Genomic DNA, 26,037 nt, shown 5'->3' on the forward strand with positions numbered 1-26,037 from the left:
TTCGTCATTTTTAATCATATTTTTCACGATCTATTAATCTTGAATGCAAGTAATTGTTTCTAATAAGCACTTGATTTCTTAAATAAATCCAGCTGAATTATTACAATTGAACCTAAGGACGAACTAAGTAGTTCTTCGGATTCTTAATGCTTTCTTTTCTATCAAATGGAAAAAAGAAGTGTGGAAGGACAATTGAAGAATCGATACAATCGAAAAGTTATTTTAGCGGAAAAGTAGAAAGGACGGTCGGCTTAAGTGGACTTTTTCAATACGGGCGACTCGGGAAAAGTTATGTTTTAATAACGGAACTATTAAACTGGCAGAGATTTTAACAATCGCCGATTATTTACGGATAGTTTGATGCGTTTATACCTTCATCGTTTAGGCAATTTTGCTTCTCGCTGCTCTTTAGCTTTCACGACGCGATAGTAACAATTCGGATCTACTGGAACATATTTCGCATGAAACACCCTCCTTCACGCATATACATCCATGTACGGTTTCGGTGTCCGCGATACCCCGGGGTTGATTCAAAGGTCTCTTTGCCACGCTCATAGCTGCCAGCGGGAGACAATTGTGGCACCAGGTTATATTCCAGCTGTTGCGGTAACCGCGAGAACTGAGAAGGCTCAGTTTCCTAGTTTCTCCATCCGCCTGCGATCCGTCCTTTGTCATTTGAAATTCTCCACCCCTTCCACCTCGGAAACCACGATACTCGTATTGCACTATATATCCGGCTGACTGTTATAATCCCAAATCAGGATTGAATGACGAACATTATTAAAATTGCTCGTATAAACAATGCACTCGATGCAACATCGATCTTCATAAATCTCAACATCTATTCATAAAAATGAGAAAATTTGAAAATTTGAAAAAATGAGAAAATTTGAAAAATAGGAGAATAGAAATTTATTTTTCAACATATAGGACATAAATTTTTAAATTCTCATGTATTTTGTTTATATATACACTTCATATGTACACTATTCATTCATACAGTACCGGCCAAAAATATATCACCTTCATGTTTTTTGAGAATAATTTAACTCAAAGTGAATAATTTAATTCGAAGTGTATATATTTCTATCTAGTCATATGTTTTAATAATAGGTATATAGATTACTAAACAATAGACTTTTCATTTAATAATGGACACAACAACTTAAGAAAAATATTAATTAAATATATACACTTTGAATAAAATTATCCTCAAAAAAGGTGATATATTTTTGACCGATACTGTACATAAGATTTTGAAATTTACATGGACTCTCGCTCTTAATTTCTAAGAACACAAACAATCGGAATTTCATTGTCACGCTTGAGATTCACGCGCAAATAAAAATAAGCATAGGAAATTCCAACACTTATCGTTATCGTTATCATATAAAAGTCGCACGAATATTTCATATAGATTATCATGGCTCACTTGAGTGATTGCTTCGCGGATTTTAATTTTGCATCGTTGCCTTCGGACGTCTTCATGCCCGAATGACACCGTCGATGATGCGACATGTCGCGCATTGCGTGCGACAGGCGGCGGTTTGTCACTGACAAATCACTTCGAAAATATAATCTCACTCGCACGCGTAATAATATCGATAATTCTCGTATAGCCAACAAAATACACAACGAGGCTACAAGCGCTACTACAAGCGCTCTATAAAACATGCAGAACGGGAACGCGCAGAGTTTAAATGTATCCGACATGCGAATCGACGTTGTGGCCAATTTAAATTTCGCGTTGCTTGAAATAGATAAAAACGAGCCAGTGTATTCCGATGTAGCGCAAGTGCGTGTAACATGATGCATGATATTATCTCGTAATAATTCCCAACAGATCAATTCATGCGTGAATTGTTTACGCAACAAGTGATTCCATGGTTAGTGTAATAAAGCAAACGCATATCGCGCACTGTAACATCGATTTGTATCCGGAAATATTATGATTATTGTGTTTCCGGAAATCATTGGAAACATATCGCGATTTTCTACAAAAATGTAACAGGCAAACATTTTTCTGTAAATTCATTTCGAGACTTGGTATTGTACTTGAAAGAGATCAAGGAGCTGAAAGAAACGAGAGAGCGGGTCATTCTATCAATTCGAATGGATTTTCCTCAAGCATTTTGTGCAGTTGCGGTTCTAAGATCGCTCTGTCTATGTCATGTATAGTAAATCGTAGAAATAATCGATTTGCCAACGATTTATTTCGTTTGACGATCACTATCATCCATCTTTCTCTGAAATCTTTATATGTTTTTCGACAGAGTTTATCCATCGTCGTAATTTATAGCCGATTTAGAAAACCGATTATAACGTTTTGGCTCCATCCATTTATAAGTCTGGCTATAGAGAACTGTATACTAACAATCCATATTTACGATCAAATCCCAACATTATGATCTGCCGTGTTGCGACGTTAAATGCGCCACAATTCGTTTATTATTTTTAGAAAGAAAATTAATTCTTATAAAAATTATATAAATTTAATAAATATAATGTCGCGATAATGGCAAGGATTTGTTTCGTCATTCAAATATTTTATAGTATTTTTATCATTCGTAAATCAGAAATCATTTCACAGCTAATTTATGCATTAAAGGCTGACATTTAAAAGCGCTGATATTATATTACTCTACCAACATCATGATTAGTTACACGTGGAGAAATTTCGCAAATAGATTGGCTTTGCATTTTGTTGGCCAAGAACAGGCGATGCCATCCATCGCGACATGCTTTTTGTCCGTTCGGTCCATACTGGTTACAACTGGTTCGACGGGTACTTCGTGCAGACGGCCTCGAAAAGGAGAGACTAATTGTAAGATATCGTCGTTGTATAAGCATCTCGACGTCGAGGCGTCGCGGCGTCGGTTGTTCGAGAATAGCCAGGAATGACACAAAAAAATGGTCAATTATTAGAATCGACGTTCATTTTCGAGATCGGCATCGCCGATTAAAATGTCGCTTCAAAATTAGCTGCAATATCGCTTAAAATTACGCAAGTCACGAATCTTATTTTCCTTCATCGTGAATTAGACCGACTTTACGATCTCAGAAATGTTAAGGTCAATGTCATGTCAGCATGTCTAGCAGAAATACACTTGGCGGTTGTCAGCGCAGACGCCACGCTGATTGTTGCGGTGGTGGAATGCATAGCAAATTTATCATTATGTTCGTGAAACATTTAGAACACTTCAGAACATTACACATTATTATTATTTCAATTTAAAGACCGGCGCGGTTATTTTTAGAATGCATTTCTTGCGATTCAAGGCTAATCGAAAATTTTTTTTCATTTTTTCTCTAGATTAAAGAAAAGAACTTCTTACTTTTATAAAAAGAACTTTTTACTTTTATAAAAAGAATTTCTTATTTTTATAAAAAAAACAATTATTCAATAGTACATAATTCAAGAATCAAGCGGAAAAAATAAGCCTATTGAAATTCTAGATATTATTCTGAATATGAACTATTAAATATTGATATATAAAAATTTTTGATTAAGTTAACAGTTGAATTATTCTCGTTCATAAATTTTCGAAATCTGATTAATGCGTATATAATAATAAAAATTATTACTTTTAAATTATAAATAATAATTGCGAAATATATATACGTTAGTTGTTAGCGAAATGTCGCAATAAATTTCGTAGATCTCCTTTAATGCGTCTTGTTGCTCTTCTCCTTTGAATTCTTTTGCAATCTTCCCTTGCGGAATTCTCATATTTCCGGTAATTTACACGATGCAAAGAGAAAGTTGTAAACAGTCTGTGCCTCTTATAAAAGGATTCTTGGTTCAATTAATGTAATACTAAAGGAAACTTATTCAATTATCGGACTATTAAACTTTTTAGAAATTATTCGAGTTAATTTAGTAAATCAATAATGCAAGGAAGATTTATTAGGACCAAGAAAAATCGCAGATAATATTGCATGATATAAAAATTATAATTTCAACACAAAATTTTACAAACATTTCTTTTGGACCTTCAACAATGTGACAAAGCGAAATTATTCAATAAACATGTCGATATGAAGTTAATTAATTGAAGTAAATAAATACAAAGAATCAAAAAGAATAATGAGTCGTTGTACAGGACAAATGACTTTGAATTTTACGGAAATACTTATGACGCAACAATTTCTTGAGTTAACAAACGTTATCCAATCATTTAAGATTCGATAATGTTAAGCATTTCTTTTCTCGTTCGGAACAGAAATAAAAATCTGGTTTTTTGCCAAAAAAAACAATCTTGTATGTTCACTGAAACGGCTGGCCACCAAAATTATGCTCGATCATCTTATTAAAATACATCCCACACGACGTCTTGCCAATGGACGCATGCTAAGAAATGAAATTTCAAATAACGTGTTCAAACGATGGTCAATAATGGTAACTATAAAAGGGGACGGTGTAAGTGCCTTAATTTTTATATAAACAAAGTTGCAAAAATAAAAAAATATCAAAGAAAAAATGCTGAAAAAACAATTTAAAATTATAAAACAAAGGATTTATGTGAAAGAGAAAAAATACCTTCGTTAAAAATGGTTTGAAAAACAAAATAACGAAAATTTTTAAATTGTTTTGAAATCACGTCCAGACAGACAAAGCTCAACATAAATTGTGAGAAGAGTAATGAACAACAAGAACGAAAACGAAATGCCAATGTTATAAATTTTACGCACGAAAACGCAATTATTGTGTTGTAGAAACCTAAATGATTATATGCATCATTCAATTCAATTTTTACGATGCTTACAAGAAACTCTGATCGAACATTACTATAATCCGACTTTGATCATATTAATTAATTTCATTGCAAGTTAAGCATTATAACGTGAATATAAATATAAAATTATAATTTATGAAAAATTTGTGCAATATTTATTATAACAATAGGATTGTATGTAAGAATTTAGCAATATTTTTTCATGAAGATCATTTCCAAATCTCATTTTTCTACTAAAATACAGATAAGGAAAAACGGAATTAAACGGAAATCACATCATCTTTCAATCCAAAGTTTCCCGTATGTGATTGCCAATTCTAATGTTCTAGGAAATTTTTCATTCTAGATATGATGCGAGAGATTATGAGATTATTCTTTTATACAAATGTCGATTATTTTATATCTGTAATCACATGAAAAATCTTAAATATTATTGCTAGTTTCTAAGCAACATTTTATTTTAAGAAAGAATAAATCATATTCTAGATAACAGAATATATTGCTCCGCATTGCGTATATTTGCTATAAAAAGAATGATTAATGTCTAAAAATCATAATTCTGTCTCGTGGGTTCTAATTCACATTCAAAAATAAATTTTGTAATATTTCATGGAAATTGAGTTAGTTATTTCCGGAACGATTCAAACTTGCTTTTAGTTAACGTGCTGTCACAGAGCAGAAGACTACAAAAAATATCACGCTACAATCATATCAATATTTATTAAGGTAAGATAATTAATATGAGATTGATGTGTTTCTAATGAAAATATATGCGGGCATTAATAATTTTTGAATAATTAATGATCGAAAATAAGGGCACTCTTATAAATTTGCTCGAAATTTTTACATCTCTCACGTTATGTATATATTAATTAAGTAGACTCTTCAATACAACTTTTAATTTTAACTTTTAATTATAAAAGTATATTGCTTTAAAGACTGAAAAGCTCTATCATATAAGTCTTCTTTGATAACAATAATAATGAGAAGTATTCTTCAGCACTTTTGATTGAATTTTAAATTGAAGAATTATCTTTTACTATTAATAATCATCAATATAAGAGTGATAGAAGAAGCATATTGTGGATATTTCGTTTTACATGTAAAAATATTACATGTAAAAATATTAGACTATTTGCATATTGTGGATGTTTCATTTTACATGTAAAAATATTACATGTAAAAATATTAGACTATTTGAAATATATTTACATAACAAATTTTTTGATATATATTTATCTCCAAGTTCATCAAAATCGGAAGAAACTTTCGATTCTTTCTTTGTTAAAGTATAACAATAAAATATAATCAATATTTTATATTTAAAAAGAATGTATGTAAGGAATTTACGAAATTATGTCAGGAATTGTTTATATGAATTTTGCAGAAATCATCTAAAAATACACAGCTTGTATTTTCTAAAAAAATAATTCATGTATCATAATATTTTTTTGATTTGGAAATCTCTATACTGTGTTTTATTAATATAGAAGAGACAGATGCATCTTTCCTTCAAAATAAGATAATCTCAATCGTTTAATTATGCGCATTTTCATTGTCGCAAAACCGCACATTGGGATCCTGTGTGAATTTTTCATTATATGACGCATGATTAGTTGTAAAATATTCATCGTCATATTCTGCTTGCGACAGGAAAATTTCGTTTTCCCCAAGCAATCGCAACCTGTGTATCAGTCAATTCACGTCTCATCTTATCTAAGCATTTCACGCGCCTATAAAAGACAAGCGTCTTTAAACGATACTTAGTGATTCGTGACTATATCAATTGAACGGATCGTAATATTTCCTCGTGACGTTTCTTTCTCAAGCTCGTCGTGTCTTGTCTAGTGAAAAGCAGTGCTGTGCACCTATACTATATTTCGTATTCTATACTTCGCGATAATTCAGGTGTATTTCCTATCGTGTGTGTGTGTGCCATTTAATACATTCGGAAGTGTAGGGATTAAACGAAGACAGCACACGTATCTTCGAGGGGCCAAAGTGACACAGACAGGTGATTGTGATTGCGAGGGACACTTATGACGGGGTCCAGCCAAAACTCATCAGATATTTGAGATATCGATTGAAAGCAGTAGAGAAGAGAAGGTGAGTTTTCCCCTACTTGTCGCAGACCATTAGGAATATCGCCGAGGATATTCGCGTTGATTAGATCGAGCCGAAAGGCAAATTGGATCAGCAGTCGGTAGTCAATATCAAAATATTTTCGAGATCCACCTGGAAGAAAACGATTTCGTCCGATATACCGTGACGAATACGAACGAGAAGGTCGTCTCTGGGATGGATGAGCTCGTTCCCTTGTTCATTCGAAGGGACTTGAATGGATCGTCAGAGAGATCATTTGTATCAGACGTGATCGAATCTAAATCCCGTCATTATCGCTGATACTTGCATCACGATGCTTTGCCGAAGATTGATTCGAAATCGCGCAATCAAAATAACTGTCATAAAAGAAAAATGAAGATTTCGTATATTTGATGCGCGATATCTCTAATATTGATTGATTCTCGATTCATTATTTCGATCGTTCCGGTCTACTTCTAACGCGTCCATTAAATTATCATATCATTAATTTCATAGAATAATACTGTAAGTTATACATCTCTCGATTGTTTAATTTTTTTGCTTCGTCAATTAATGAACCCATTAATAGTGGCTTGATGTATTCATGTTTCCTCCTTTTATCTCGTATGCGCAGATGATTGATCTGTTCTTCAATTTAAAAATTTCAGTATCCCGATAAGAGATTATAATTTCCTTATACGTTTGAGACATTTGAACACTTTATACGCTTTATAATTATGAGTTAGGATGCATTACATGAGCAAACAAGATTGTACATGCAACAGGAGTAGATGTAATAGGAAATCGAGAGCAGCATCAAAGATCCAATGTGTCTGCCTACAGGCTATAATCTGTAGTCACGTTAAATCAGTTACCTTTGATACCACTCGCGGTGCGTTCATCGCGTGTGCGTAGCATATAAATTATGTCGAATTGAAACGCTTCGCGTAAAATCAAGGGCTACGATATCGTCGATCGAGAGCGGTTGAAATCAAGTGCTCTCACTTGCAAATTCGCCTGCAAACGATCCAAGATCGTTACTAAGGATTATGTTTATAATTGCTACCATCGTCTTTTTACACCTGATATATTGCAGATGTAAATTATGAATTTTCGTGATTATTTGAACAATTCCGAAAATAATTTTCTTTCATCTCTCGTCGCAATAAAGTCTTGCCAGACGACCCGAATCGATCTATTTTTACCGCGCCGTTTTCTCGATAAAGAAATCCACCATCTTTTGAGCATCGTTGCCAAGTTTTTCGACAAAGTTTTCAATTGAATTCGTTTGATAACATTCACCCGCCTTCTTCTCGTTTTTTGTATCAGAAATAAATTTCAGAAGGAAAAGATCAGTTGGTTTCCAAAAATAAGCTCACCGATAGTTCGTCGATTTATCATGTGTGTTTTGGGACAAGTCTTCCTTCAAGTTTTAAGCCGATTACAAAAATATTACAAACAATATTGCAATACATTTTCGAATATAATTCGATACACAAAAATTCTGGAATATGAATTTTTATTTCATATATTTATTACTTAAAAAGTTCGATTTTTAAGATATCATAAAAGCAGTGTTATAAATTATTAAAATTATATGTTTGACACATATGTAAAAAAAAGATTTAATTTTAAAATAATTTTCGATAAATATTCGTTGAAAATGTAAATCTGGTGATAAGAAATCAATAGACATTCTTCTTTCATATAAGGTATTTTTGACCTCTTGAAATTATTCTAAATTGGTTCGAGTGTTATAAAGTTAGAATAGGTTAATCAATAAAATGCATTCTTTTAGTTTTAATTCTAACTAATGCAATAAGATGACATATTAGAATATAATATGTATAATCAATTTTTTACTTAAACATCTTTCATTTTAATCTTTTTTATTTGTATTATGTTTTTGTTTTTTTGACAGTGTTCCTTAGTTTGTGCAGACATATGAGTTAATGATATAAAATTCGATAATATATTAATCATGTATTGATATCATTATATATTGATATACGGAAGAATTTCATATTTATATATATATAAAAGTTTTTATATCTCAAACATGTGTGTGTGTTTGTTTTTACGATGTTAGAGATAAGATAATAATTTTAAAGAATTGTTAATATTGCACATGTGTGCGCAATGTATATTACATAAAAAAAGTCATGCTTCTCGAAATTTTTGCGAGATTTGACATATCAGATTGTATTCATGAATGCTTCAAAATATGTCAAATATTTACGATAAATACAAATAGCAACATCATCGACTGTGATATAGTTGATTGTGAAATGTTGTCAAGAGGCAGTTACACAGCATCATAGCGTGCAAGCGTTATCAAACACGCATGCTTTTGTAAATTGATAAAGTAATTTCGTCATGATATTTTTATCTATGAAGTCGATTTACACAAATTCGTATTGGATACAAATAAATGGTGTGATTTTTTACTTTAAAAGATATACATAATAATCATAAATAATCATCAATTATCATCATAAAAATTCAATTCATTAATATATATATATACAATATATATATATATATATATATATATATATATATATATATAGTGTCTAATAATTTGATTTTTTCTAAGTTTAAGCAAAAGTTTCTAGTTCTAAATGGAAAAGGATTAAGTAATGTACAAATTTTCTCTCTCGTATTTTTGTCGTAGGTTCTCTTGTATAAAATTAAATAATCTTGTATAAAATTCAATCTTTTTGCAAAAAAATCTAATTTTCTTAAAGAGACATATAAGCGAAATATAAAAAAATTTCTTTTTACAACAAAATTAATTTTATAAAAAACCTACAATATATATCAACCTCATATATATACATTAATACATATTAATATACATACATACATTAATCAAATTTTTACGCAGTATCTCCTGTAATAATTTCGTTATTATTTTAATCGCAGGCGTGTTTGAAACCATAATTATCTAGTTTGAAATGTTTCAATTGTATAATATATGAGCAATTATGACGAAAATTCACGGACAGCAATTTCGACAATGTATTTTTGCAGAATATTCTCTCATATTATAGATGCATTATCTCTTTTTATTTATGAAAATGCATTCATAAATATATTGAATCTACTAATATTTTGAAAACAAAACATTTATATCTACTTTCTGTCATAAATCCATCCTTATTTTACGTTCACTCTGTAAATATTATACAATCGAAAACTTTTTTGGCGGTAATATTTATCGTTCGAAAAAAGTTCCTGATAAATTATTTATAATTCATTAATAATTTATAAATATATATTAATTCAATAATTCGAGATTATTTGATGATTTTTAAGAATTGATCCCTTTTTTAACAAAACAATTGCATCAATCAATGTAGTACCATGTTTATTTTTAATTATGAAAATCAAGTGATCAAGATTTTAATGCTCAAGATTTTGATAACGAGAGATAAAATGAAATTATACTGAGAATGATTTTCAAAATTACTGACACAGTGTTTCCCCAGTTTATTATTAGCAATCAGTTTATACTTGCTTATTATGATGATATTTAAGAATTTGTGCGTGAGATATCAATTTCTTTCGATTTATAATTTTAAAAATTTTAATACTATATAAAATGTGAATTTTATATAATTATAGAAGCTTTTTTTCTTTCTTATGAGAGATTTCAAATAAAAAAAAAATATTCTAATAAATTTACTAAATAAATTTACTAAAAGTTCTAAGAAAAGAAGACACGTCGTTTCGAGCATCTATCTACAATATGATGATCTCGATAAGCAAATCAATTCACACGATTGATTTTCTCCATTATATAAATATTTCAATTGATATCATCCCATGTAAATCATGATGCAATCTTATAACAGCGTTTCATATCTAGTAAGAAATCTACACAAAATTGCGCTCATTAAGATATCCATCAAAAGAATCAAAATGACTCATCAAAAACATAACACTATAAATAAATATATACCCAAGAGTCTTCTAATTGTCATAAAAAAATCGTCTCTCTTATTATAAGAAAAAGAATTCACTTTTTTAAATTAAAAGCTATTTTTATATTGCTATTATTTTCTCGTTTTAATTATATTTTATTTCTCATGTATAACAATTTATTTTTATTACAATATATATGCAATTCGATTTCTCTTTCTCTCTCTCTCTCTCTCTCTCAATCTCTTTATAATGTCTTTTGCATAGTCACTTTGCTGAAATTACTGGAGGAAACTCGATGTTAGATGCTCCGTAAAGATAACGTTCAGACTAATAGCGTGAAATGGAGAAGATTTCTGCGGACACATCTGTTTCGCGTTGATTCTTGTAACAGTATTAAACTAGAAACTCTCGTAACTTGAACGGTCGACAAGTCAAGGATACTTAGTTGCGAGTGTTGGGATGAGGATTTTGAGCTTTGTTACCGAGATACTGTACGCTTTAATCCTCTTCATTAAGCGAGCGCTTTAATTTCAATACCGTGATTGCTATCGTCGCGGGTTAAATTATTAACATTTAATTCCCGTTAAAAAGTTGAACGAAACATGCAAATTATAATCACGCTATTACTTTCATTCTTCGTCTCATTTAATTAATTCGTCGCATTTCTAGATTTATTTATATTGTCATAATTTAAAGGTTACTATCATCTATTTTTATTGCATCGAATTAAATGAATATATTATAAGATTTACATGAAAACTTTACGCGAGTTTGTAAGTATATATTAACTTTGCGGACAAACGTGACAAATATTTACGTTGCAATTGTGCTACCCGAGATAACTATGATCAGATGGGATAAACGGACGGTACGTCTCGAATATCTCACTATTTTCATCGATTTTCGCAAAATTCACTCTGCTCTCGCATCCAATGGCTGACCTGTACGCGTTAAAACTACTGAGAGAACTCGTTCTACGACTTTTCTCCATCGTATTTTCGAGGCGCGATGTCTCCTGGGGTAAAGTCAGTTGTTCCTTTCGCAGGTTACATCGAGATACTCGGCGAATCCCAGTGGATAAAACCTCGCCTTAGTAGGGATGATCCTGCGAAATGGCCCCACAGTGGCCACGAATCGATTAGCTTCTGAAAGAGCGTTGCCTCCGCACAAACCAAATTTCCCACCCCGTTTTATCTCATTATTTCGAAATACTAAACTTTGCGGCGCGTCTCGCCTTGACATATATTCCGAAAAGGAGAGGGAAAAATAGGGAAAAGTAAGATATAAAAAGTAAGATATAAAAGTTTTCGAGAAAGTTATGTCGGTACTTCGAATAATTATCAAGATAGAATTATGATGTATAAACGCAGTAAAATTATAATTGGCTTCGATGAAAATCTAATTAGTCTTCTGTTTACGTAATTAGAGAGAAAGAGCTTAAGTTAGCAAATTAGGAAATTAATCATTATCTCCTGTGTATTTAGCGACCCGCCCAATTTTTCGTGTCCGACAGTGGGAAGTTTGTTGCGTCATTCGCACCAATCGATTTGCCGGGTATTACTTTTTCGCTGCTGCGGAAAAAAGTCGCAACTTTCTGTCACGCCTCGACATTAGTTAACGAAGTTCGTCCAGAGCCTTCTTTTTTGCTCACTCGCGGAAGTTCGTGTCTGTGGAGGATATCAAATCTTGAATTAATTTCTGACATGATGTATTGCGGAGCCATCGATCTTCTCTTGGCTTTCACGTATTGCAACATTAGTACCGCTGCGAGGAGATATTATAGGTAAAAAAAACTTCAAAGATATAATTCGGTTGCTGTATATCATTTTAAAAATTTTACAATGAAAGTTATATATTAGCGTCGTTATCAGCTCATCGATTAGTCGTAAGTTTTATTGCTTTTCACATTTAACTTTAGTTCAACGACGATAATTCGACTTATAATTCGATTCATAATTATGTTTCATTTACGACACGGAGGAAAATGGAGGTCTAATCTTATCTTGTTTAATCGATCGCTACTATCTGATTATTACTTAGAAAACGACTAGTGCCGGATGAACATTTCTGATAACTGAGTCCCCCGCGACGCAGTTATCAGAGATAATATATCGTTCATTTACATGTGAATTTTCTTTTCACTAAAAGAAGTTTGAGATTTATCGTTTAATTCTGAAAATATCCAACATGTATTAAGGATTAAACAATTGCAACAAACTATATGACGTCTCGTAAACTTTTTCGTTAAGAAAAATTTAAATTGACCGAGGAACGTAGGTGAACGGTCTAAAGAAATCTAATCGGAAAGAGTGGGAAGAACGTTGGGTCCCGCATTTGCGCTATTCACGCGATCTCATTTTGCAAAAGTCACATTGCATAAGAATGTTTTCTTCGATTTGTTACATTTAATTTATTCCTTGCCGGAAGAGAAGCGCGTGAAATACGCGAATCGAATAAGTATGCCGCGTTTTTCCTTCGCGCGACTTCGCACTTTCAACCCCCGTTATTTTTCGCCTCCGCGGCATCATTTTCCATTTGAGAAAGGGGTATCGTCCGACGAAACGGATGCGGAACCGCGGTCGTGAATCGCTGCAAGCCCGGCAACGCGCGTATTCGCATTCGCATTCGCGCGAGCAGACCGCAAGAATTGCAGTTGGGGGTTTGAAAATACGATGGAAATTAATTTGCCGAGCTTAACGAACCCCGGGGCTCACAAAGCAGTGGGAGGTACCGACGGAACGTCGTGTTAATTACATTGAGACTAGCAAGAGTACACGGCGAAGACGGATTTTTATTTCCACGAATGAGGGAACATCGTGATTCGTATTTGTATTTTCCGATATTCAGCTTCGTTTTTTGCAAAAGTGCAACGAGAAATATCAAGAAATATAGAGGTATCTTTCATGATATCTTTCATGTAGATAGGATTCGTCGGACGATATTGCAAATAACAAGCTCATTTAACTAATTGAAGTCTATGAATGAATAATTAAAAATGTCTGTGAATAAATAATTAAAATAAAAGTAAAATATTCACCAAAATATATGTTGCTGTTCTCCACAACTCTTGAATTTATTTTGTAATGTGTGAGATATTTCATCGTAATAATAACTTAACGAAATATTAATTTTGGACGTGTCTTCCGCAAGATCCATTATTTTTTTTTTATTTTCTTCAGTCTTCGAGGAAAATTAATTTTTGTAACAAAAATTAATACAGATCATCTGCAACCGCGTAAAATAATAAATCGCCGATTCCCCGGACACGTGTCTCGAGAGCCGCAGACCACCGAGGATTACGAGACCTCCGCCCCGCTGGAGGTTGGGAAATTAGTTTTCGAGCTTAATAGAGTTTCGCGAGCGCGAAAGATGGGCACCACCCGGAGGCGACGACTACCGTTCCGAAAGTTTCCGCAACTTTGGCAATTTTTTCAATTAGCCGCGATTTTTCAGCGACGCGACGAAGCGCGCGCGCGCTCGAGAAAGCTCGATGAAAGCAGATTGTGCGCGTCTCCGTGTTTGTTAGACTCCTCTACTTTGCGATTCCGACGTCCTAACGACATTATATAGGTATATTGGAAAAGTCAAGCGACATTATGAAAGCGGCCTTAGCAGCTCGCGCGCGCAAACTTCTTTATTCCGAGAATACCCTCGCGGTCCATTCTTCTCCTCGACAATATCTTTTATGTCATTAATGGGTTGTATTGTGTACGCTATATCGCGGCCCGATGAAATGCGGCAAATGCGTCTTGCTATCTCGGTGACAGCTATTTCCGTCCGACTTCCGATTTGATCACATCGATGATTTACGAGTTCTGAAAGGAGCCCGAGAAAGTTGAAATCGCGCGGATAGAAAGCGACATTCGTGAATTCGAGAATTCGCGCGAATCAACTGCAATTTGCATTTATCGATATCTTTTTATTTTATCATTTCGTGTAATTTTTTTATTTCGATTCGAGAGAAAAGAAAGAGAAAGGGAGAAATATATCTATGAATGTGTATCTTGCACGAGTAAGAATTGCAAGGTACACACTATTGATTTTGCGCAATACTTAAAGATTTCCGAAGGAATTGCAATGGTTTCAGAGTAAGGCAGGAATGAAAGGGTGGATTGCACTCACACTCAGAGACACACAGACATATATACACACACACACACGAGGGAGACAATTTATTTGCCGAAGCCAATAGGTCGATCGTGTTAGATCAACCGGAACGAGGGGAAAATTTTATAAACTCCTTCGTGTGTCAGATTCAACGGTGGAAAAAAGAGACTTTGCTTGTTAGAAGGCGAGTCCCGAGCGTAGACAATTTATTGAAGGTTGGGAGACACAAATGAAATCGGGAAATCGTGGAATATCGTGAAATAGGATAATCTGAAACTGTTTCGAGCGTTTAAATACCCTTGACGTTTTGATATCAAAACGTCAAGGGTATTTAATGAGAGACGAGAGAGAGTTCGGTCAAGAAAATCGAGACAAAGCTTCTCTTTAGCCACGGCAAATTTGAGGCTTAATTTTTAAGCAGCGTTCGATAATTCTCATTCGTGTTTCATCGTACGTGATACTGGAGCGATTGCAATCAATAAATACGGTATTAATCAAGTTTTAATGACGAGCATTACGTCTAATATGACTAAGAGGAGGGAGCTTCAGACTTTATCGATTCGATCCGGTGCGGTATAGTTTATGAAACTTGACAAAGTGATAAAAAGATTAATTGGAGATTAAATGGAGATAAGTAGTTACGATAACGGAAGTTACATAGTTGAATGAGCTGTTATAATTACACGGGCTCTTACGTTGTTCTAATTTTGAATAGCAAAGATAACAAGGTTCTATTCCACCACGTAATTGACAAACTAAATATCAGAATTGTACAGAGTAATCTATCGAGAGGGAGGAAAGTCTGAATAATTTTTCTACACTTGAAGATGCAAAGAAATAGGGGAGGGAACAATTTAATTTCCAAGAACCTATCCGCGCACTCTCGAGAGGATTGATACGGGAAAATCTGCAATCGCGCGTTTCGTACACTCGTACGCTTTTCGTAATCAAACGCAGCATCCACCGTCGGCTGGATCGGACAGTCACATGAAACGCCCCTCGTCAGTACTTTTTTCACTGGCCTAACGAAGTCTTGTTCGCTCGCGCTTTTCATCGCGCGTTCTTAAAAGCATCGACCGGGCGAGTTTTAACATCGTTCCTGACCGATCCCCTTTCGCCGTAGCCGCCGATTGCATCAACCTCTTAACGTCAAGGTACCCGAGTCAAGGTATCGCATTTGCATATCGGAAAAGTCGTCGATCCGTCGCGACGGGCTGGATAAAGTTTCGTTTTATTCGACGTATCAAATCGACGTTTCCCTTTAGGGGCGCTCGCGAAATGGACGGAGGTAAACGAGATATCCCGTTAATAGGCCAGAGCGTAGAGTGAACTCGCTGCTGCCGTTGATATTAATATAGCTTATAGCGACCGATCGATTAATTAACGCGACTACCACGTGTCTAATCATTGTTTAGATTGAGTATTTCGACACGCAAACATATGATATAGTAGATAATGGCGGGAGTAAATAGGGACGCTATTTGTGTCGCAACATGACTAACTGCGTGAAACGCACTCAATTCGAGTGAATTGCTCATTCCCAAGTCCGATATTGCAATAACGAGAATTTTTGTCCTTGGCTTGTTGCTCCGCGAAATTTATATGATACAAGATAAAACGATGACGCGAAAGCAAATGTGAAAAAATAAAAAAAAAATGCGAAAAAGCAAATAAATTAAAAATTAACATTTTATTTAATTAAATTATAGGCTTCAATCATTGTTTAATTTATTATCTTTTTTTTTATTTATGATTACAGAGTTTTTAATTGAGAATGCACGATGACGCAGCGAATTTATCCGTTATCCGCAAGCCCTCGCGAGGGCTCATTAGATATTCAAATGGAGACGCTCAGATCAAATCACTCTCCCCGTCCGGAAAAGATCCTTTCGAGATGTAAGTATTGATATCATTAGAATGATTGCGTTTACTTGTTTAAAAATTGAGAATTTTATTGCGTTATTCGACGTGGAATTAAGGTACAATAGATTATACAATTGAATTTGTGAAAACACAGCGGTCTTTTTAATTTGAAATTTCGATAATAATAAAAATATTCATAATTCCACCGATAAAATAAAAATACTCATGAATCCATCCATGTCGCGATGTACGATTTAATCAAGCTCGAATAACTTGATTGACTCGAATTGCTTAAGATTTAGTGTTAATGCTGTGTGCTTTGTTGGCTTTAATATTTTTACGAGCTCGCATATCGTTTCATTTTCTTCAATTTGAACGATTATAATTACCAATCAGCATCGGTGCAGAACAATTTAGTCATCACCATGTATACATATATGTAACCGCAAAATGATCGCAATAATCAAGTGCAGTATTACATGTAATCAACGCAAATCGATCATGATAGGAATATAAGATATGTATCAGATTACGAGCATATGAAATGACAATGAATAATTATTGCTAGATAAGAACGAATTGTTTTGATATAAGATATAAAAAAATTTCAAATTATTATTAAAGTAAAAAGTTATTATAACATATTATTATAAATAATTATTATAAAAACTCGCGTCTTCGTATAAAATATATGTACATTATATACGTTATTGCATGTAGTCGATTATTATACTTTCCACCATATCGATAATAATGCAATAAAGCGTTATTAAATTTATTCTTTCGAATATATCATGTATCTTTCGCGATCAATGTGTAAATAAAGAACCATGCATATTCTTTTAGAAACATTGTAAATAAAGTTTATATTGATAACAACTATTTTACCAGCTACTTTTAAGCGAATAAACTAATAATGAGCGCAAGTTCAATGGATTTCATTTGAGTTATACGATAAAAGTGGGCAACGAATTATTCAATTAACTTACAACTTGTGACGAAAATGTATTAAGAGGTACTAAATGTCTCACTTGAAATTTCGAGCAGAGACTGCTACTCGTTTTAGTTACTTCCACAAGAGCTGCGACTAAGAAAGTTTTCTTGAGGGGCGATCGGTTACACAGGTCTTGTAAAGTATATAGGGGTTACCAGTGCCGTATGCGAATTTTCGAATTAGACTCGTGATTAAAAGACGATGTATCATTTTAGTAAATATTTTTATCGTTTATTAGTCCGCGGAAGGAACTCGATAAATATTTCTAAAAGAATATACATATTTCTTAAAAAAAAGAGAAAGGCATAAGAAACATAAGAACCATCTGATCATGTATTATATTTTCTAAAGTGACATTGCTACTAATTTATTTCTGATTATTTTCATAAAATTCCATTTTTCACAATTTAATATTCGATAAACTATGAGATTATCCTTGATGAATTTTGCGCGAAAATTTACGTTGATTACTTATCTCTTCAATCTCGCGTCTACCGTGCATGCGTGGCTACGGCACTGTTATTACTTCAGGTGGCAAAGCTTCCTATATTCCGCGCCGATCGTAGATTTGTCGGAGGAGTTTCTAACAGCAATTACGTCGCTAATGGAGCCCCCACGGAGAGATGCCGGTCGACTTTTACCAAAGTCTCTCATCCAGGACTGCTTTTCGAGTTCCTGGGCTTTGCGACGACGTCGAAACTTCTCGCAGATCCTGGTTACTTTTTTGCGCTCTCTCGTCTGGTTAGAAGTTCCCTGCATTCTCGTCGATCTTTAGATTGCTGATTTACGAACATTCCTCCGTTCGATTTACGATTTTTAATCAAGACAGTCTTCTTAGGCCATTTATCGAATAATGATTCTCTCAAAGTATCATTGATATCTACTGTTAATCATAATCTCATATGCGATTACGAAATATATATGATTATATCTTTATCATTCATTGGTGGAAAGTATGATAATTTAATATGCGATGCGTGATATATTATTACAAAATATAAATAAAGATATTTCGTAGATTCATTTTAATTATGTTATTATATTTTACATTTCAAGATGAAACAAATAAACAATGGTAACATAATAAACAATGGTAACAGAGATAGATTATTTCCAGCATGCCTTGCATTTAATGATGTTAGAATTTTGTACGTGTATGGTATGTTGTGTATATATTTCATTTCAGACACACAGCAAGACAAGGAAAGGGATAAATATGAAGCCGAGTATATGCTACAAGAAAATGGCAAAGCAATGTACGAATAAGCTCGTTACAGATTGTGACGTGTATATTTATATCTAGAAAAATAAAATAAAGAAGCTGGATAATGGATCGTTGCTCGCCAGCTTATTAACGTCTTAATACAGCCAGAGGAGATTCGCATAAAAATTTAACAGATCATATACAGTTTCGTATATAAGACAGATATGCTTTTACGAGGATGCTTTCGGTATCGAAACTTCGTCCCTTTTATCACTCCGTAAAAGTAACCGCGTCGTTTGTTTAACGCCTCTATTCTTTCCGTAACCGCACATGATTCCGTAAAGTATCCTCTAGTACGATGATTCGTAATCTTGCGACTACAACGTAGATGCTTAAAATACATTTTCACGTCTTTGTGAAAATTCAATTTTATTACTTCGCCTTTAGACAACGAAAATCACTCAAACTTCGATCGTAAAACTCTCGATTGACGATCGACTTTGTGTTCGCAGGGAATTCGTGCCACCGCAAACGAAGGAGGAGGATAAGTCAGCCTCGCAGAAGTCATCGCTGCCACCCGTGCCTTACTACAAACTCGTGAGTTTTTCTTACGAATAATTTATGAAATAACGCATGAGAGATCCTCGGATGGATCTCACAACCGTAATGTTCCCGCGACAAAAGCCGGTATCTGAGGAATCGAGAATATTATGGATGCTTCAACCTCGCATTCTTCCTTTTGTTTGTAGAATCCTCGTCGAAAATGTAGAGTCGCTTTAACGAATTTTTATGCCTTAAGAATGTTAAGAACATTAAAAGAAAATGTTTTTCCTAAGAAAGAAATTAATTAAAATTTTAATGAAGTGGATAAAAAGTAAAAGCGAAAAATTTGACACATCCTATATAAGCTTTCTTTACAAAACCGCGCTTTAAACGAAATGGGAGCACGCATTTTAGGGAGCACGCATTTTAGGGTGATTCATCAGCGAAATTGTTAGGAGTGATATTTTCTACAAGATAAATGACAGTTTATCTCTCATCACGGGAGAGATACATTTATAAAATTTTCTACATTATATCTTAATAGACCGTGAATCCTTTTGCATTTAAAAATTTAGCTTGAATGGAATTTTTTACAACGTTGCAAATTTAAATACGTTTTTCGGTTAATTATGATCGTTCTTGGTAGAAGTAGTCGTTCGTTAATCACATTGTTAGTCAGGTAAATTAATCTTGCAAGTTAAATCTTTCGGAAGCCATAAATTCGCGCTGCTGAATCATTCAAGTACGAGCAAACTTACCAAGCTGAATCCCTCACAAAAACGTATTTATATAACTTTAGAACAATTTTCTTGCTCTAATACATTATTTCTTTTATTCATTATAATTCTTTTATTCATGTCTTTTATACTTCTGCTAATATTTTAATATTTTCCATGTAAATAAAATAATCGTGCTACTTATAAATTATAAAGTACTTATATTCGATGCTAAATGAATTATCTTTTAATTGTTTTAAACTTAGTTTCGATTTGCAACATGCAGCGAATTGACACTGATCGTCTTAGGCTTAATATTGGGCTGCTTAGTAGGACTGTGTGTGCCAGTCGCCACGATTCAATATGGTGAATTCAGTACTCTACTAGTAGATCGTAATACAGAGAATCATGTGACCTCACCAACCCTCATGATGCCATGGTTCGGAGGTGGGAAAATTTTGTAAGTAATACTCAATCATTTCAGATCAAATATTATTATACATCATGGCACTGCGGGAAAAAAGATATATACATTATATTAAGATAAGGTCTCGTTTCTGATCACGGAAATAAAGTGTTATTTCGTCATTTCAGACCAGCTAATGCAAGTTACGAGGAGAAGATGGACGCTTTATACGACGATTCGATTGCTTACGGCGTCTCTTGCGCGGCATTATCGGCGATTCAATTCGTCCTTGGCATATTGATGGTCGACTTGCTCAACATCGCCGCCTTGAGACAAATCTCCAAAGTGCGCAAGATGTTCTTGAAAGCCGTCCTTAGACAGGATATGGCATGGTACGACACAAACACGTCGACCAACTTCGCCAGCAGGATTACCGAGTGAGTTTTTTTCCCTTTATCGTTATAGATGCATCGCAGATGAAAGCTCTCGATTTCGGGAGCGAGATAATGAGACAATTCGAGTAAATTTATCTCGATCGAAATTCGTCGCAATTTTAATGCTATCGATAAAATGTTAATCGACGTCTGTGGAAGTCTTTGAGATATTCGAAAGTAAAATTGATGTGTTTATTTATTTATTTATAAAAAGAAGAGTACGAAAACTCTATATAAATTTTTCGTCCTTTATTTCGAATATCTCAAGGATACATCTACCGTCGATCTCAAGTGAGGATTTCATGGAGATTGACAACTTTGATGATCTCTCGCTTCCGCGGAATAATTTCAACGCGGACAATATTCTGTATCTTCACGCGCCGGTGCACCCTCAAAGGGCAGCGTTATACCTTCGATTTTCGAGACCGTCGATGTAAACGTCGGGGAAGCGGACAGCATAGTTCAAGAGGCGAGAATCGGTGTGTTCATCAACAGGTGGGCGTTTGCGAAACTCGAAAAGCCTGTTCCCACACTGCCTCTGCTTTTGCTCACATTACATCGTATAGCAATTGGACAAGGCACTCGTATTAAAATTATTAGTCGCGTGAGTCACGAAGATGTTAGCTGATACGATTTAATTTTTATCTCGGAATAATCGATCTCGTTAATATAATTCTTGTGTCTTTCAACGGTCTGTAAAGATAAGAACGAATTAATAAAAGATTACGTTTTATTGCGCTGCGATATACCGTCATCTGCAAACCAACATAATCAACATGATGTAGCAATATCGCGTATGTTTCATATCTTGTAGAAATTCTTCCACTGTTTTTAATGATTGGCTATCAGTAATATCACTCGAGTTGTAATAGTTGAAAGGATTTCAACGAGTCTTGCAACACATGAATAGCAAAAATATGAGATAGAAATAACGCAGATAACTGCTCGCAGGCGAACGCTGATAATTAATCTCATTCAAAAAATTCCACAAGTTCGAATTTTAAATATATGTTATTTTAAAACTGAGTCATTGTGATGATCCGCTATAAATAATGTAAAAGAGGACATTGCATTTCAGATAAAATGAGATTACGCGAAATATCAGAGCGCTTATAATCTCAGTTAATTATCGCGTTAATGAATATGTGCGAGCCAATGTTATCCATCTTCTTGACAGGGACTTGGACAAGATGAAGGAGGGAATAGGGGAGAAGCTTGGCATTTTCACGTATTTGACGACTTCGTTCATTTCTTCCATCATCATCTCATTCGTGTATGGTTGGAAATTAACCCTGGTCGTGCTGAGCTGCGCACCAATCATAATAATTGCCACCGCTGTAGTCGCCAAGGTGCAAAGTTCTCTGTCGGCCTTGGAGCTGACGGCCTACGGTCAAGCCGGTAGCGTCGCCGAGGAAGTTCTCGGCGCCGTAAGGACCGTCATAGCTTTCAATGGCGAGGAGAAAGAGGTACAGAGATACAAGGAGAAACTGATGCCCGCGGAGAAAACTGGCATTAAGAGAGGCATGTGGTCCGGAATCGGCGGCGGAGTTATGTGGCTCATCATATATCTCAGCTATGCGTTGGCATTCTGGTAAGATGCCCTTTATTTTGACAGAAGAATATTATTCCCAGATATTTATGTATTTTCTCGCATTTCGTAAAGATTTAATTTAAGTATCCTACGTATCATAATGATTGAAAAAATTTATTTTTCTAGTGTGTTTTGATAAACTATTGTCACGCAATGTGAACTAGGAATTAGAAATGCAAATTTACTCTGTTATTATATATCGTAATTTTATTTTTTTAGAATTAAATTTGAATAAAATCGTCCGTGTAATAGTCAAATAGTTAGCGATGAAATGCAAAACGATTGTTTTCACGCAATAAACTGTAGTAAAAATTAAATATTCTAATATTACATATAAATATAAAATTAAATTATATAAAATTAAATATTCTAATATTACATATTTTTAACGTAAACATTTGTTTATATTTTATCTTATTTATAATACGAGCAAAGTAACTTTTACTCTTCTTTCAAGTATAAAAACCATGAGATGGATAATTGGGCACTTACGTTTGAGAGTACCACTCGGTTTCTGTTTACACAGTATTCGACAAAAAAGATGTTAGCTTTAGGGAACGTGTCGCTTTCCGGCAAAAAATAGTGTCTCTCTGCTACAGGTACGGTGTGCAATTAATCTTGGAAGATCGCCCGAAGGAGGTGAAGGAGTACACGCCGGCGGTATTGGTGATCGTGTTCTTCGGCGTACTTTCCGGGGCGCAAAATATGGGCCTGACCTCGCCGCATCTCGAGGCGTTCGCGGTGGCGAGGGGATCCGCGGCCGCGATCTTCCAGGTTCTCGATCGCGTGCCGACGATCGACAGTCTGAGCAAGGAGGGCCGACGACTCGAGTCCGTCAACGGCGAGATTGAATTCAAGGACGTCGCATTTCGTTATCCGGCGCGGAAGGACGTTCAGGTGTTGCGGGGATTGAATCTGAAGATCAATCGCGGCGAAACGGTGGCACTTGTCGGCGGATCCGGATGCGGTAAATCCACTTGTCTACAACTCATTCAACGTCTCTACGATCCGCTAAGTGGACAGGTCAGTGAATTTATTAGACAAAATCGTTTTTCATCGAGATAAAAAGATCCATTACTTGAAATTATTCATTTCGATAATATGACAAGGTGCGAAACGTCAAACCTATTAATTTAAAGATTTCAGAATTTTCAATATTGTATCGTATTTTTTTCTTCCTTATAAAAGGCTTGTTCTAAACTCGTTTTAAGAATATAGCGATACACAGTTCGCATGATATATTATTATTATTAGAGAACAAAATTAATAATCCCGCGTCTCATAAATGTGGGAATATTTTTATCCTTCGAAAAATTGCAGCGACGTCTGAATAAATGGCGAGACACAATATATTTATTTGCCGTTATCGAGAAAATAATTGTTTAAAGCAATCGCGACCCTGTATTATATTTTCCATTATCGAGAATCGAAGGTTTCGTTGAGCATCATCTTATCGATATCAATTCACTTATCCTGTTTATATTTTTACAATGGGACATAAAATTTTCACGATGAAAAACCGCCGTATTCACGCTAGAAAAGATCGGATATCGCTAAATTATTGCCGCTCGAACGAAGTCGAGCACGTTGTGTAGTGAAGGGGTGTCGTAGCAATTTTATTGTTAACGCGAGCGCAATTTTTATGACGGCAAAGTAGTTGCGGATACAATAAACATTCGAATGCGAACACATATATTTTTTTTAGCTGCCTCCTTTTTTGAATAATTTTTTTATTTCTTTCTTGTTTATTGGTTGGTTTCATGATATGTTTATAATTAATTTTATTTTATCTTGTTATATTATTACGTAAATGCATGATCTGATACAAAATAATACAATATACAAAATAATAATGATAATGAAGTAAAGAAAAAAAAATATATATAAAGACATATTAATTCGGAAAAATTATTCTTCTCTTAGAAGTTATGATTACAAACGCGACTCTTCTTGTCGTCGTTTGACTATCGATTTTCGTTTCAGTGTGTGTGTGTGTGTGTTGTACATGTGCGAGAGACAATTTCCAAGAGTTTTCCGTATTTTTCTCTACAGGTGCTTCTGGACGGAGCTGACGTGTCAACGTTGAATGTTCAATGGTTGCGCTCGCACATTGGCGTGGTTGGTCAGGAGCCAGTGCTCTTTGACACGACGATACGGGAAAATATCCGTTACGGAAATGACAGCATTACCGAAGAGGAGATGATCAAAGCTGCGAAGGAAGCGAACGCTCACGACTTCATCAGCAAACTGCCGGAGGTGAGCGCCGCCGACCTTTTCTCGTATTCTAACCAAGCGCCCTTTGTCTGTCCGGAATTATAGTTTCCTTTTAGTCGCGCGAGTTCGATTGATTCACCCAGTTTCAACGGGAAGTTACAGAATCGGCAGACACGTCGGAGCGTCATTCGATTGAAAACCCGACGAAGATATTGTTCGCTCTAGTTTGATTCTCTCAGTAAACCATCTTTCAACGCGTTTATTTCGATTATGTTACATTTTTCACTCAATTTCTTGCACTTAAGTAACAATTTCCAAAATCATGCGTAATACTTAAATCCCTTGTTTGGAATTTTCATCATTTGCAGAAGGAATAATTGTCACCGTGCGAGATATCATTATTCGATGAAACTTTCCGAGCACGCGTAAGTTTCGAGATTTGCCGGGCGTAATTAAATGTAACGAGATAAAACGATAAATAACGACCGACGAAATGATTTTCCAGTTACGAGAATAATTTCCGAACCGGATACCGCGCGCGTATTGCAATGTGTTAACAATAGTCTCAGGTGTGCCTGGCAGTTCGCGTGGTACGCGCGCAAACAGGCGATAAAACACGCGTGTTGAACCGTGCACGAGGCAAATAACATTATCCGAGATTACGCCTATGTCAACGATTAGGCGTTTATTAGCGGATTATCAGTGGGTGAATTCGATACTCGCGACGATTCCATTGGATCGCTGCCGCGTTTGCATTTAGAGCTTACATCCACACACGCATTACGATTTAACCATGTACCTTCCGCATTGTAAAAAAATGGAGGCCTGCGTGGGATGAGTATATTTATCATTGTGATAATTGATCGGCGGCCACGTGTTATGATAATATCTACGATAAACCTCGGATTATTTTCATTGAATTGCATCGGATATAAATCGACTTAATCGTCGAAAAGCAAAATTCTTCTGATTAATGAGAAAAACTTCCGGGTCTCTTCTAAGTAATTTTTTTTCCTCTTTGTTCAAAAAATACAGCTATATATGTAGATTCGAAGCGGATAATAAATGCCGTTATCAATGAACGCATGTTGCAGCTTGCGAATTTATTAAACCGCGCGTTCCATATACACCGCAGGTGTGATACGCTGTTTTGCCTTTGATTAAATAACGGTTATTTCAAACCGCAAATCGCTCGAAAACTGCCCTCGAGCAGTTGACAG

General features: G+C 34.7%; 1 protein-coding gene and 1 long non-coding RNA gene across 12 annotated transcripts in view; one reads left to right on the forward strand and one right to left on the reverse strand.

Moving 5' to 3' along the window:
- LOC112638284 overlaps positions 1-26,037 on the reverse strand; it is a 213,180-nt gene that overhangs the window by 67,195 nt on the left and 119,948 nt on the right. The gene's annotated exons all lie outside the window — the stretch shown is intronic.
- The window catches only part of LOC105256714 (multidrug resistance protein homolog 49), a 53,768-nt gene that overhangs the window by 19,312 nt on the left and 8,419 nt on the right, over positions 1-26,037 (forward strand). For 6 of the 11 annotated variants that reach the window (XM_020029202.2, XM_011266887.3, XM_011266888.3 and 3 more), the window contains 8 exons: positions 16,612-16,748; positions 18,896-18,965; positions 19,426-19,510; positions 20,439-20,632; positions 20,767-21,015; positions 22,190-22,603; positions 23,203-23,626; positions 24,656-24,859. In XM_020029202.2, coding sequence (XP_019884761.1) covers positions 16,634-16,748; positions 18,896-18,965; positions 19,426-19,510; positions 20,439-20,632; positions 20,767-21,015; positions 22,190-22,603; positions 23,203-23,626; positions 24,656-24,859 — 1,755 coding nt within the window. In that variant the 5' untranslated portion in view covers positions 16,612-16,633. Of the gene's footprint in view, positions 1-6,512; positions 6,843-16,611; positions 16,749-18,895; positions 18,966-18,989; positions 19,118-19,425; positions 19,511-20,438; positions 20,633-20,766; positions 21,016-22,189; positions 22,604-23,202; positions 23,627-24,655; positions 24,860-26,037 lie in introns of those variants that run through there. The other 5 variants (XM_020029204.2, XM_011266893.3, XM_011266892.3 and 2 more) reach the window with 4 other exon arrangements.

Source organism: Camponotus floridanus, unplaced genomic scaffold (genome assembly GCF_003227725.1).
Source record: "Camponotus floridanus strain SB8 unplaced genomic scaffold, Cflo_v7.5 scaffold28, whole genome shotgun sequence".
NCBI classification, from domain to species: domain Eukaryota; kingdom Metazoa; phylum Arthropoda; class Insecta; order Hymenoptera; family Formicidae; genus Camponotus; species Camponotus floridanus.